The sequence below is a fragment of the Salvelinus sp. IW2-2015 genome, linkage group LG20 (assembly GCF_002910315.2).
Source record: "Salvelinus sp. IW2-2015 linkage group LG20, ASM291031v2, whole genome shotgun sequence".
Taxonomy (NCBI): Eukaryota; Metazoa; Chordata; class Actinopteri; order Salmoniformes; family Salmonidae; genus Salvelinus; species Salvelinus sp. IW2-2015.
Window position 1 is genome coordinate 31421780 of NC_036860.1, and position 15914 is coordinate 31437693.

Below are 15914 nucleotides of genomic sequence, written 5' to 3' on the forward strand. Positions count from 1 at the left end.
TCCTCTGCAGGCTAAATTGATTGTGCCCAACAGCACGGCTGGGCTGATCATCGGTAAGGGCGGGGCCACGGTCAAGGCGGTGATGGAGCAGTCGGGTGCCTGGGTGCAGCTGTCCCAGAAGCCTGAAGGCATCAACCTGCAGGAGCGCGTGGTCACCATCAGTGGGGAGCCCGAGCAGAACTGCAAAGCCGTGGAGATCATCGTGCAGAAGATCCAGGAGGACCCTCAGAGCAGCAGCTGCCTCAACATCAGCTACTCCAACATCTCAGGCCCCGTGGCCAACTCTAACCCCACCGGTTCCCCCTACGCCAACTCATCCGAGGTCCTCCCCAACGCAGCCGCGGCTGCCGCCACTGCCTCCAGCCTTCTGGGCCAGGCCGGCCTGGCAGGAATGGGCGGCTTCCCGGGCACCATGTCCAGCTTCTCTGGCAATGACCTGCTGGCCATCACCTCGGCCCTCAATACACTGGCCAGCTATGGCTACAACACCAACACCCTGGGTCTGGGCCTGAACCCCGCTGCCGCCTCCGGGGTCCTGGCCGCCGTGGCTGCTAGCGCTAACCCAGCCGCTGCTGCCGCCGCTAACCTCCTGGCCTCCTATGCCAGCGATGCCTCCGGCGGCTCCGGCCACCCCGCTGTCGGCCTGGGCGGCTTCTCCCTGGGCTCGCTGGCTGCCGCCACAGGGGCCTCCAACGGCTACCTGAACGCCTCATCCCCACTGATGGCCTCTTCCCTGCTGGCCACAGAGAAGCTGGGAGATGGGGCCAAGGACGTGGTGGAGATTGCCGTGCCCGAGAATCTGGTGGGTGCCATCCTGGGGAAAGGTGGTAAAACGCTGGTGGAGTACCAGGAGCTGACAGGCGCCCGCATCCAGATCTCCAAAAAGGGAGAGTTCATCCCCGGCACGCGAAACCGTAAAGTTACCATAACAGGGTCGCCCGCGGCAACGCAAGCTGCCCAGTATCTGATCAGCCAGCGGATCACGTATGAGCAGGGTGTGCGTGCCACCAACCCACAGAAGGTGGGCTAAATGGGAAAAAATTAGTCAAATAAAGGAAGGATGGAGACAGAGAAAATAAAAGGGAATCGAGGGTCACGGCGAGGGGAAAAAAATGTCCAAATATCCGTTCAATATTTCAGTATTAAAAAGAGAAGATCACAAAGGAGGAAGAGGTGGAGAAAACCAAGATAAGTTTGTGTGATATGTGATTGTGTTTTTAGGACCGAGGTCCTGATGTTTTTAAAAAGCTGTGAGGAGTCCTTTTGATGATGGCGATTAGAGTAAAGCTGAACTGGTCCACTGCCAAGCTGCAGATCCAGGGGTGAGCACACGAGTTCGCCCCTATTCAGAAACCTCATAGCTGGGTTTGTTTTGGGTTTCGTTCTCTTCCGTTTCACTCTTCTATCATTGTGTGGGTTTTTCAGCTTCAGATGCAGACCTCCGCTCCAGGTGAGTTGAGAGTCAGTTGAGGTGCCAGACAAGCTAAAAGAGCAGAGATGGATGTTTGCTCATGCCTTTTTCCTTTGATGTTAACCTTTCTCCATGTGAACAAAGCAAAAAAGGCCTTGTCTACATGAGAGAGGTTAAATGATGCTCACCAGAGGTCGTCCAAGACCATTAGGCATCCATTTTAATCTAAATTCTTAACGGACATCACAATGTTAATGACATGCCACTGTATGATTCATATCAAAATTAAGATTTTAACACTTTGGTTGTTATAATTTTTTTATTTTCATCAATTATTTATTGAAATATGGTCTCATTCAAACACGTATAGATAATTTTAACCTGTGAATTCGGGTTGATATGAATGTAAAGACAGTATTATTGTTATTTTGTTATTAACGAGGATCAAATGTTGAGTTGCAGTGACAGATATGTATAGTTTTAACCCAGAACTGCACAGTAACTATATATGAGTGTAGATCAGGGGTCAAATGTTCAATGTGAGAGGATAGATGAGACACACAGGAATGTACACACACATACACAGGAACACACACAGACAATCATTCATACATGTAGACCGCCACCCACATACACACCACTTTTGGTGCTACGAAAACATAACTACAGATAGGCCTATATCTCCTGTATTACCTAAATTGAAAATCCCTTTGGAGATTGCTCTCCCTATCCATGATTGTGAGATGCCAAGCGTTGTCCACTCATCTATAGTTTACGGGATTTAGTTCTGCCTTTATGTGAGTAAAGTAAGACTGGATCTCATGCTATGATTGCCAGTCTTAATATTTTACCCCAGTAAATCAGTTGTCCTTTAGTTGCCATGGCAAACTGTTTCTTGTACCATCATGGGCAGTTTAGATCCAAATAACGTAGTTACTGGTTTAAAACCAATAATTTTTATCCTATTGTCATAAATTGGCCATGTACTTTGAGTTTGCCAGCCGATATCGCTCCTTGGGACATACTCCTACAGTATGTAGAAATATGATTAAACCCCTATGGGAAGGAGCATCGTATCCGAAAGGGAAGACAGCACTATACACAGCTCGAGGTATGTTACATTACCTTTTCAATTGAAGGAACATCTAACCAGAAGAGTCCCCCAAGGGAATGAAGCACTACAAAGCAGTTTTGTTAAGAAAAGCAGTTTGAACCTTATCTGTGAACAAGAAGACGATTGCTTTAGATTTAGGGTGGCTGGTAGTCAAGAGAGACACGAATGAGAAAGAAATGGAGTCACCATGAAACACATTTGGACTGAAACCATTTAGAGTTTTTTATGAACCATTCTTCCCAATCAGAGTAAATACCAATATGGAGTCGAACAGCATATGCAGTTGGTCAGTCCAACTTGTTATCTTGCCTAAAGCAGACATCGACACTAGCTTACATTGGCAGTAGTGCATAATGCATTGCTGAAACATTTTGCTGACATTCTGTAAGGATAATTGCAGGGGGGGGGGGGGGGGGGGTAATTGTCTTCTAGAACATTCTCAAACAAACAAAGATTACCCTTGCTTGCTTCTGCGCTGCTATACATTGGTTTTCATCCGAGTACACTGGGTCTATTATGACTGCACTGTGAGACACAACGAAGACACAACGCAAATTTTGCCTGTCCCTTCTTGAGCCAAGTGTTCATATGTTGATGTACATATCCAAGAAATAGGCCTACAGCTGACACACATGCATTGCATGTTCTAGAGCAAAACCAGCCGGGCAGTGAGATAAGGAACATCTCCACAAGAACATCCATAATGTGATGTCTTGGAGATGTTTTGGTTTACCAATAATATTGCACAGCAGAGAGCTGCTATACATTCATATTAATGGAAGTCTCTTCTACTGATGAGTCCAGAGTCATCGGTCAACCATATTGTCTTTTATTAACCCAAATGACTCCTACTACATTTATTTTCCTGCACAGCAGTCCCTGAATCTTATTCGGACCCTCTTTTCCATTTCACACGTTTATCCTTATGTAACCAGAGCTCTGTGATTGGCTTTCAGTAATACAGGACCGGAAGGGATAGCGGCAGAGAATCAAAGAAAAAGCAACACTCCCTTTTTATGAGTGAAATGACCACGCCCCTCCTCCACCATACCTACTCAATAGTTATTCTAAGGAATGTTTGCTCGAGAAAGAAGTTACCTTTACCTCATCTTACTATCAACTATGTGTTTGAGCACTCCGCATGGCATGGCATTAGCCACAAGCCCCATTACCTTGACTCAACTGAATATACGTTTCCCTTTCATTGTATTTCTGAAGGGATGTGCTGTGACTTATAACAGTACTCAATGGTGCACTGGTTATTTGAAATGGCACTCCAGTTAAAATATCTGTAACTTCCACCCGTGGGGTTCAGAAACCTTCATATTTTAGCCCTAACCTCACAAAATGTTTACGCTGATTTAAAATAAAAGCACAAATCAAGGTGAATTTAATAATATAAGCAATGCAACTAGACTTGGTTTAGAGGACTACTCTAGAGCTGTCTGATCTATACATTGTCCTCCTTTTCCGTTCATTACATTACTTACTTCGACATTTCTCCCACCCTTCATATGGTATTTTTAGTATATTTTAGAACGCTCCTATATCCAGATTCCCTTCTCTCTCTCCTCCACTCTGCTCCCCCTCTCTCTCCTTCCTTCTGTCTACTCATAGGCGCTGACGTCTGGGGTTGCAGGGAGTGCCGAAGTGATCGATAGCAGTTATGCACTATAGGTCATAAGGGTATGCAAATATTTTCACAGCCCATAGAGTTCACCAGGCAAAAATGCACAGATAACAACTGCCTCCAAACTGTGACACCCCACAAGACCAACAAGCAACATTGGTTCAAACTACAGTATCAAATTCCCTACTAAAAGAAGAACAAGTAGGATTTAGACAGGCTTACATTGTAATCTATGACCTTTTAGGGGAACGGGAGAGGTTATGTATTTTTTTCTACTGGAAAGCAAAATAAGAAAGCAAATCTTTGTTCAATGAGCAAATGTCTGTTGGTTGACCAAACAGAACTTCTATTTCAGCCTTTTAACAGGAGTTTATTTCAAAAAAAGTTAATGATAGAGCGCAAGAGAAAGATGGGAACTCGTTCGTGACCTCATGCTGAAACAGTGACATCCTTTATGCATATCCTCTTATCTGAAAAATGACTAGAAATTAATTTCTGTGGAATATGTCATGTCAACATGATGTATATGTACGTTATTGTAGCTATTCTAGTTTGTAGTCCAAATGCAGTCCAGCGTCTCGTCGATACAATGTGAAACTCTATGTTATCTTTGTGTGGATGATGAAGAGTGCCAACTAAGCCTGAGTAAGATTAGCTTCGCTATTTGTTTGTGCATTACGATGACTCATCATATGGCGTCCATATTTCTGTCATTTAGTTTGACCGTAAGAAAAATGTAAAGAATATTGGAAGCAATATAGTAGCATGTTGTCCTGTTTTGTGTTTTGGTTATGTTTGTCGTATGTACCTTTGAAATTACTAAGATTTTGAATTAATAGGTTTACATGTACTTTTTGTAAATTATGAAAATGCTGCTATTTGATAAGTAAAATATACAAAACATTTTAGTTGAAAAGATGTCTGGTCTGTTGATTAGAAACATGCTCTAAAAGACAGGGGCATACAATTAGGTGTATAGAATACTATACAGTATTGGTAAGATAGTAACAGTAATACTAGACTCTATAGTACAACCTGTGCCAAACTAGACTTCTGCAGCTTTTGAAATTGTAGATGTGCAATCAAATGTTAGATATCAATAACTTGTTTAGAAGTGCTGATCAAGTGCCAATCAAACAATGTTTTTAAGTTAAGAAAAGATAATCAAATACATTACTTAAGAAAACAAAGGATGGATAATTGTTTTGTGCATTGTTTTACCCCATAGCTACATAGAGTAAGAGCTAAAGATTGTGATTTTTATGGATCCATGTTGTTTTACACTCCATGCATCCCTTGTGTGTTCATTTGACCTGTGGCTTAAGCACTGCTGTTTTTCACAAATGTCTCTATAGGCCAGCATGGACTTAGCATAACATGTTATAAGCATTCATAACATAGCCAGCCATTATCAGACAAAATGTGTTTCGTGGAGTTAGGTGTTATCTTTTTGCACGTCTTCTATTGCATGGTATCAAAGTGAAATATGGAGGGGAAAAAATGAATGCAAAAAAAAATGGAGGTGTTCTCGCAACATTCAAAGACATAACGTTGCATGCAATCAGTTGTAGAGCACTTACGTTAAAACCGTCTCATATTTAAAAAATGGTTTATTGTCGTAAGTTGGGAGGGGTTCTATTATTGTCATGTTGGTCCAAATACAACATATTTCAGATCAAATTCTCATACAGTCCATCTCTTTATATTATTACAGATATGATTTTGTTTTTTTTATAAGGTACCATGAGGAGTATTACAAATGCGAAAATGTTAGTCAGTGTTATTCTTGTGTTTTGCTTTCTAGAATACCAGGCATGCATTTTTTTAGGATCAGGTTAAACCTCACAAAACCTGCGTAATATTTTTTACGATTTTTTATACTACAGCTTGAATTCCCAGATCTAATCTATGAATGTACTACCATTTGCTCATTATTTCTGTTGAATGTTTATCAGTCTTTAAATGTGAATTCAAGGCTGGAATGTCAACTACATGTAGCGTTAACATATTATGTCAAGAACCAATTTCAGCTATAGTCAGGTAGGCCGGACATGGCCATAGTCATAATCCAGATATGTTTCAACAACACTTCAGATTCGCTGTAAACATTATCCTGTATGTTTGGTGTTGCATAAATGCACTTTACTTTTTACAAATTACATCTCCTATTATTGGATGTGAAACAAAGCAAACAATGTTAATTTTCTGCCGTTTTTGTCATTCTTTGCTGTTGCTCTGATGTTATTGTTTTAGTAAAAAACAAACAAACACTCAAAAAAATGAAACTTTTTGTGAATGATGAGAGGGGTTTGTGTATCAGACTTCTCTGAAAAGGTGGCACCCGAGTCCTCACAATATCGATTCTCATTTCCTTTTAGCAAAGATTTGTGTTAATCGCAATGAGCAAATCTCTCTTTGAAGATAGAATCCTTTGTTGCTACATAATTTTTTTAAAATTAATGATATATACCCATTGATCCTTGAAGAATATAACTTATACATGCCTCATAAGCTTAATTCAACTGTCGTATCACAGCAGAACCCCAAATATACGCTTGTTTTACTCCAATGTTTGCTAACAATGTAGATGTAAAGAAACACTTTATTGCCTCAAAACATGGTTAAAACTAAAATGTTAATATCATGCATGGTCAGTCCTTGCATCCATGGCTCTGTCTATGAATTTGAGTTGTTACATTTCTCCAGACCCATCCCTCAGCTTTGTAATTTTTTCAATTAAGGATTCTAGATTTAAAAGAGGGAACTTAAGAGTGGAACTGTTCCACCTTGTCATGTTGCATTCTGCTGCCTTGAAGTCTAGCGGTGGGAGTATTTTTATGAACAAATTGGCATTGAAAGCATGGTAAACCTCATACAATGTCTCTATGTGCTGTTATCAGAGTCCATGTTTGTTACGTTACAGAATGCTATCCCAAGGTCTCGCTGATATAATATTAGATCAGAGACAAATACAGCACCGGAAAAATGTGATCGCTTCGGTCATACCGCTGTCAGTGTTGGTGTATTTGACGCCAACAACATTTTAGAACCCTGTGTAACCTAAAATGGCCTAACTACTTTACCACATGCATGCTTTGAGTGTCTGTCTCATTCTTCTGTCATGCACTGCTACTAACCTCAATCACTGTTCTAACCTCTCCACTACAGAGTGCCAAACTAAGTCAACACCATTCCAAACATTTAAAAAATATATATTATTTAAAAAATAATCATCTGGATATTCACCTAACCCCCCAGTGATCCTCCTCGGGGGGGGATTCCGTTGAACTATCAGACACAGGACTAAGACGGTTCAGGCTGCTTGCCCCCGCTTCTCCTCAACTCTCTTCATCATCATTTCAGCCTACATGACATTACGATTATGTGTGGTGTTGTGTCTGGCACCTTATCTTTGACCCTTTTATGACCCTCCCATGAACTTAGTTGACCTTATCCACCCTTTGTGTGTTTTTATTATTTTGACCCCAGGTTTATTGCCAAACTTTGCTGAGACTACAACTGTATGAATTTTCATTTTGTTTGTTTGTTTTCTTGTCATCCGGATAATTCTGAAGGGTTGAAAGTTAACTAAAATGTTGATTGAAAAAAGCATGACAATGCCTTGCACACCTCTTTGGCTCCATTGCAAATATTATTTTGGGTTAGGTTTTTAATTTTGTAAAACTCTTTTTGTTTTTCCATTTCAAGAAATGGACTGTCAGCATAAGTTAAATGTTATTCAAAACTAAAAAGAGTTTTGTCAATCTGAATGACTAGTGTCTCTATATTAAGACAGAGAAGATACCATTTGAAAGTTTAGGCCTCACTTGTCCTTTGACTTAAGCATTTGCTTGGATGCCTTTACACAGACACAGTCTCAATCTGAAAGATACAAGGGCAACACTCTCTTTCCTTGAGCCATTTCAGTGAAGTACGGATGGGAGCTTTTTAATCGAGATATTTGCCAATACGAGTGCCAAATGAAATCTCCATTAAGCCAAAAGCCAGCCAGCCTACACACTGAATCTGTGGTAGCACTGGGATGGTTCACTTCCCAATCCCATTTCTCCCAGACAACACTTCATTGTTTGACATTTGACATGACATGCCACTATTTTTATATGCTGCCAGTCTATTTACTGCTTTCCTCAGTGAAACATCTCAGAAGCAGTTCCTTTTATAACGATACACTGTTGATTAATGACAACAGCAACTATGAAAAGGGAATGAAAGGATTTTTAAAGTGTCATTTTTGTGAACTTTTTTTAATTATTATTATAAATTTATCTGAACATCATTCATTAATAGATTTAAGGGTAATGACTATATAATGTAACTGTAGTACTGTGTTTGTAAAAAAAATCTGTGAGTTGTGTTTTATGACTCGTGGACTACCAGTGAAGTCAGCATTTCAGTGTTAATATATTGAATTGTTTTTTAAAGATTATTTTTGCGATGGCAACAGCAACAAAGAGTCATTATAAATGTTCATTTTAGCATCACTTGTCTTCTGTTCCTTTATTCTCCTCCACCTCTACTCTCTGCCTCATTGGAGTGAAAGGTCTTGAGTTGATAAAACTGCATGCAATATGCTCACCGACATGTTTGTTTTCTAAATGGAGTGCTGAATCTTCGCTTATGAAGTAGTTCATGAAACATTTACATATTTCTATTTAACCTTTATTTAACTAGGCAAGTCAGTTAAGAACAAATTCTTATTTACAATGACGGCCTACCCCAGCCAAACCCTAACCCGGACGACATTGGGCCAATTGCGCTCCGCCCTATGGAACGCCCAATCACGGCCGGTTGTGAAACAGCCTGGAATCTAACCAGGGTCTGTAGTGATGACTCTGGCACTGTGATGCAGTGCCTTTAAACGCTGCGCCACTCTATATCTCCAAATCATAACTGCGGTTTTATTGTGCATGTTCTGTATGAGTGCTGTCCTAATCGTTGTTCAAGGTCTTGGTGAAAGCCAAAGTTAGCGTCTAAGCTAATTAGTGTCTACCTGGCACAGACATCTATTCAACGTCTATTCCACGTTGGTTCAATGTAATTTCATTGAAATTATATGGAAACAATGTTGATTTAACCATTGTGTGCCCAGTGGGTAGTTCTAGTACAGTGGTGTGTGGGCAGAATGTTGGAGCGTTACAGATATAGCTGAGATCTTAATTTGATCACCCTGTTGTTGCAGGAAATTCCCTGCACAGCAGGAAATGCAAACTTGTAGTGTATTCAAGGTTTGAAAAGACTTCTAAAGTTAGTAATTTCCACTTCAAAATGTCAGACTTGATTTGCCCTAACTAAACATCTCCATTAATTATAATCCACACAATAATTCACATTTTCTATTGATGCAGGATTATTTTCCTGCTGTGAGAAACTGGTAAAATGTATATCCTACACCTGTATCTGTTTTGTGAACCTGTGAAGTTCTTCAAATAGGCCAGAACCTGTTGAAGTTACCTTGATCTACAGTGCCTTTAGAAAGTATTCACACCCCTTTACTTTTTCCACATTTTGTTGTGTTACAGTGTGAATTTTATTTTTATTAAATTTAGATTTTGTGTCACTGGCTTACACACAATATCCCATAATGTCAAAGTGGAATTATATTTTTAGAAATGTTACATAATTAATTAAAAGGAAAAACTGAAATGTCTTGAGTCAATAAGTATTAAATCCCTTTGTTATGGCAAGCCTAAATAAGTTCAGGAGTAAACATTTGCTTAACAAGTCACAAAAATTGCATGGACTCACTCTGTGTGCAATAATAGTGTTGAACATTATTTTTGAATGACTTCCTCATCTCTGTACCCACACAATTACCTGTAAGGTCCCTCAGTCGAGCAGTGAATTTCAAAAACAGATTCAACCATAAAGACAAGGGAGGTTTTTCAATGCCTTGCAAAGAAGGGCACCTATTGGTAAATGGGTAAAAAAAAAGCACACATTGATTATCCCTTTGAGCGTGGTGAAGTTATTATTTTTATGGTGTATCAATGCACCCAGTCACGACAAAGATACAGGTGTCCTTCCTAACTCAGTTGCCAGGGAGGAAAGAAACTGCTCAGGGATTTCACCATGAGGCCAATGGTGACTTTAAAACAGCTACGGAGTTTAATGGCTGTGATAGGTGAAAACTGAGGATGGATCAACAACATTGTAGTTACTCCACAATAGTAACCTAATTGACAGAGTGAAAAGAAGGAAGCCTGGACAGAATAAAAAATATTCCAAAACATGCATCCTCTTTGCAACAAAGCACTAAAGTAATACTGCTAAAAAATGAGCCAAAGCAATTAACCTTTTGTTCTGAATACAAATTTTATTTTGGGGGCAAATCTAATACAACACATTACCGAGTACCACTCTCCATATTTTCAAGCATAGTGGTGGCTGCATTATATTATAGGTATGCTTGTAATCGTTAAGGACTGGGGAGTTTTTCAGGATAAAAAAAGAAACGTAATGGAGCTAAGCACAGACAAAATCCTACAGGAAACCCTGGTTCAGTCTGCTTCCCAACAGACACTGGGAGATGAGTTCACATTTCAGCAGGACAATAATCTAATACACAGGGCCAAATCTACACTGGAGTTGCTTACCAAGAAGACAATAAATGCTGAGTTACAGTTTTGACTTAAATCTACGGCATGGAAGACAATAAATGCTGAGTTACAGTTTTGACTTCAATCTACGGCATGACCTGAAAATGGTTGTCTAGCAATGATCAACAACCAATTTGACACAGTTTGAAGAATTTTGAAAACAATAATGGGCAAATGTTGCACAATCCAGGTGTGGAAAGCTTTTAGAGACTTACCCAGAAAGACTCACCGCTGTAATCGCTGCCAAAGGTGATTGGGGATCATGGCTCAACATTTTCAAGTCTTGCCATAGATTTTCAAGTCAAAACTCTAAATTTGCCACTCAGGAACTTTCACTGTCTTATTGGTAAGCAACTCCAGTGTAGATTTGGCCTTGTGTTGTAGGTTGTTGTCGTCCCGTTCAAGGGTAAATTTCTCTCACAGTTGCTGGTGTGAAGCAGGTTTTCCTCTAGGATTTTTGCCATATGTTTTTATCCTGAAAAGCTCCCTAGTATTTGTCGATGTCAAACTGCCTCCTTATTTTCAAGCATGGTGGTGGCTGCATCATATCCGTGTTTACTCAGTTACGTTTTGGATTTGTCACAAACAGAAGTCTTTGCATTTAGGCCAAAAAGTGTATCCCTTTGCAGTATTACTTTAGTGCCTTGTTGCATACAAGATACAAGTTTTGGAATATTTTTATTATGTATATTGTATTCTTCTTCTCACTGTCATTTAGGTCATTATTGTGGAGTCACTACAAGGCTGTTGATCCATCCTCAGTTTTCAACCATCACAGACACTGAACTCTGTCACTGTTTTAAAATCACCAATGACCTCATGGAAGTTTAATTTCTTTCCTGCAGCTCAGTTCACAAGGACGAATGTATCTTTGATGTATCTGGGTGGTTTCATATATGTAATCTACGGCATAATTATTAACTTGACCATGCTTCAAGAGATATTCAATGTCTGATGTGTTACTGTTACCCATCTACCAATCACTACCCTTCTTTATGAGGCTTTTTAAAAGATCCCTGGTTTTTGGAAATAAAACAACATTTTATTGGTCGCCTACACATATTTAGCAGATGTTATTGTGGGTGTAGTGAAATGCTTGTAGGTTTTTTTTTCATCAAATTTGCTTTGTTAAAGTCCCCAGCTCCAATAAATGCGGCCTCAGGATATGTAGTTTCCAGTTTCCACAAAGTCCAGTGTAGTTCCTTGAGGGCCGTCATGGTATCGGAGGACCGTCGTGGTATCGAAAGTTGAATCTGTGCTTGAAATTCAATACTTGACTCAGGGACCTTACAGATCTTGTATGTATTGTGGACAGCATGTCAACCCCTATTATTTCACACAGAGTGAGTCCATATAACTTATTATGTGATTTGTTAAGCCACATTTTTATCCTGAACTTATTTAGGCTTGCCTAAACAAAGGGGCTGAATATTTAGGCAATGATTATATTTGAGTAATTTAAATATATATTTTAAAGAATTTTCCTTCCGCTGACATTACAGAGTATTTTGTGTATATTGTTGACAGAAAATGACAACTAAATCCATTTTCATCCCACTTTGTAACCCAATGAAAGGTGAAGAAATCCACGGGGGCTTGAATACTTTTGCAAGGCACTGTAGGTGCGTTTTGAGGCCAGATTTGATAGAAACTAGAGTCTGAGGTGCCTTGAGGTAGATGGCGGGGAGTACATTCCAGAGGTGAGGATATGGGATGCTGCTCAACCATGTCTCCGCCACTGCGAAATATATGAATCTAAGGTAGTTAATATAATATATGTTTCATATTTCTGTGGAATGTGAGAGGTTAAAACAGTGTAAAGGCTCTCAACACTGCAATACACCCACAGTAGGCCTACCATGTGAAGCTGCTTGGTTTCTCCGACCCTTTGAATGTTCTCCTTTAGAGACCCAATGCGTGTATTCAGACAGGTGGCTGAGCAACCTCATGAATGAAAGATATTGGCTGTTCCGGCGACTTTGGATGAGACACAGAAAAGTTACAATCTCTGAAGTTACATGAAAAACAGATATGGGTTTCCCTGAGTAAATTAAGCATTTGTTTAGGGTGTTATTGGAAAGTCATTCAGTAACATGGGATGGTAGTGATAACAGAAAACACTGAAACAGACGCGCCAACAGATGGGTTCACCATGTGTGAAGACTAGCAAATAGCCGGCAAAACCAATACAGCAATATCTGGCTGAGCGTATACATTCAACAATAAATGTAATCTATTCTCATCTGTGCTTTGTGCATAATATCAAGGAGAAGGTCTCACCAACTCCCCACCCTACACCGCACAATGGTAAAGGAAGACAGGTTTTTTTCTTCATAGAAAAGTCTTGGGCAGGCCGTTTAAGTGTTTTTCGGGCCGCCTATGTCCAAACAGTAAAAAATATATATATACAGTACCGGTCAAAACTTCGGACACACCTACTCATTCCAGGGTTTTTCTTTATTTTTACTATTTTCTACATTGTAGAATAATAGTGAAGACATCAAAACTATGAAATAACACATATGGAATCATGTAATAACCAAAAACGTGTTAAACAAATCCAAATATGTTATATTTGAGATTCTTCAAAGTAGCCAACCTTTGCCTTGATGACAGCTTTGCACACTCTTGGAATTCTCTCAACCAGCTTCATGAGGTAGCCATCTGGAATGCATTTCAATGAACAGGTGTGCCTTGTTAAAAGTTAATTTGTGGAATTTCTTTCCTTCTAAATACATTTGAACCGATCAGTTGTGTTGTGACAAAGTAGGGGTGGTATACAGAAGATAGCCCTATTTGGTAAAAGATCAAGTCCATATATTGGCAAGAACATCTCAAATAAGCAAAGAAAAATGACTATCCATCATTACTTTAAGACATGAAGGTCAGCCAATCCGTAAAATTTCAAGGACTTTGAAAGTTTCTTCAAGTGCAGTCGCAAAAACCATCAAGCGCTGTGATGAAACTGGCTCTCATGAAGACCGCCACAGGAAAGGAACATCCAGAGTTACCTCTGCTGCAGAGGATAAGTTCATTAGAGTTAACTGCACCTCAGATTGCAGCCCAAATAAATGCTTCACAGAGTTCAACTAACAGACACATCTCAACATCAACTGTTCAGAGGACACTGTGTGAATCAGGCCTTCACGGTCGAATTTCTGCAAAGAAACCACTACTAAAGGACCAATAAGAAGAAGAGACTTGCTTGGACCAAGAAACACGAGCAATGGACATTAGACCGGTAGAAATCTGTCCTTTGGTCTGATGAGTCCAACTGTGCGATTTTTGGTTCCAACCGCCGTGTCTTTGTGAGATGCAGAGTAGGTGAACGGATGATCTCAGCATGTGTGGTTCCCACCATGAAGCATGGAGGAGGAGGTGTGATGTGTGGGGATGCTTTGCTGGTGACACTGTCAGTGATTTATTTAGAATTCAAGGCACACTTAACCAGCATGGCTTAGGAAGAGTTCAGAAATCAATATTTGGTGGAATTACCCTTATTTTCAATCACAGCTTTCATGCGTCTTGGCATGCTCTCCACCAGTCTTTCACATTGATGTTTGGTGACTTTATGCAACTCCTGGCGTAAAAATTCAAGTAGCTCGGCTTTGTTTGATGGCTTGTGACCATCCATCTGCCTCTTGATCACATTCCAGAGGTTTTCAATGGGGTTCAGGTCTGGAGATTGGGCCAAGCAATCGATGGCCGATCCTCCACCAAATTTCACAGTGAGTGCGAGACCTGGAGAGGCCAACAAGCCACAGTGTCTCGCACCCACTGTGAAATTTGGTGGAGGATCGGTGATGATCTGGGGGTGCTTCAGTAAGGCTGGAATCTGGCAGATTTGTCTTTGTGAAGGACGCACGAATCAAGCCACGAACAAGGTTGTCCTGGAAGAAAACTTGCTTCCTTCTGCTCTGACAATGTTCTCCAACTCTGAGGATTGGTTTTTCCAGCAGGACAATGTTCCATGCCACACAGCCAGGTCAATCAAGGTATGTATGGAGGACCACCAGATCAAGACCCTGTCATGGCCAGCCCAATCTCCAGACCTGAACCAGGTGAATCCAGGTGAAAGCTATGACCCCTTATTGATGTCACTTGTTAAATCCACTTCAATCAGTGTAGATGAAGGGAAGGAGACAGGTTAAAGAAGATTTTTAAGCCTTGAGATAATTGAGACATGGATTGTGTATGTGTGCCATTCATAGGGTAATTGGGCAAGACAAAATATGTAAGTGCCTTTGAACGGGGTGCTAGGCGCACCGTTTTGAGTGTGTCAAGAACTGCAACCCTGCTGAGTTTTTCTCGCTCAACAGTTTCCTGTGTGTCTCAAGAATGGTCCACCACCCAAAGGACATCCAGCCAACTTGACTCAACTGCAGGAAGCATTGAAGTCAACCCTGATGAATTGAGGCTGTTCTGAGGGCAAAAGGTGGTGCAACTCAATATTAGGAAGGTGTTCCTAATGTGTTGTACACTCAGTGTGTGTATATATACATATATACATTTTAAGAACATTTTCGGATTGTAAAAAAAGTTATAAAGATATAAAGTACGTAGATAAGAGAACCAAAAAACACCTAAATTATCCATTCAGGAGTATTTTTGTCATGCCATGGGCCTCTATTGATTTTGTTATAATATTTGAGTCTCAGATAGCATAAGCCATGGCAAAATGTTAAGAATTGCAGGAAATTAGCTTTAAAACAGCTACATTTTGTCACTGTGGCCAACAAGGTTGCCTCTACAATTTGCGGTTAGCGACACACCACTGGGCAAGCCCCCGCCACGCCCACCACCTAAGCCCCATTTTGACCCAGAAAAAAACCCTGGAAGCAAGTGTGGTGGTACCATATATTTCAAGACATTCCCGGCAAACCGCAGTCTTATCCGGCTTTGTGAAAGCATTTGATCCCCTTTGTGGGAAAAGGTAGTGGTGGACTAGAATGATCAAATCATGTTGTCAAGGTAACAGGTTGTACCGAGAACAATATGTCACACTGGGGATGCTCTTGCAAGGATTAAATCTGTAGCCCTGGCAACTCCTGAACAACTCAAGATCTGCAATGCACCCCCATCAGGATGACCAGGTAAGTGCGAGCTGTGCTGATATTTTTTGTTTCAATAAATCACAACGTT

At 40.5% G+C, this 15914-nt stretch overlaps 1 protein-coding gene across 1 annotated transcript in view; it reads left to right on the forward strand.

Moving 5' to 3' along the window:
* LOC111980902 (RNA-binding protein Nova-1-like) overlaps positions 1–8657 on the forward strand; it is a 33539-nt gene extending 24882 nt beyond the window's left edge. Inside the window, exon 4 of the mRNA XM_024011953.2 lies at positions 11–8657. Within this exon, the coding sequence (XP_023867721.1) occupies positions 11–1030 (1020 nt within the window). The 3' untranslated portion in view covers positions 1031–8657. The remainder of the gene's footprint in view (positions 1–10) is intronic.
* The last annotated feature ends 7257 nt before the right edge of the window (positions 8658–15914 follow it).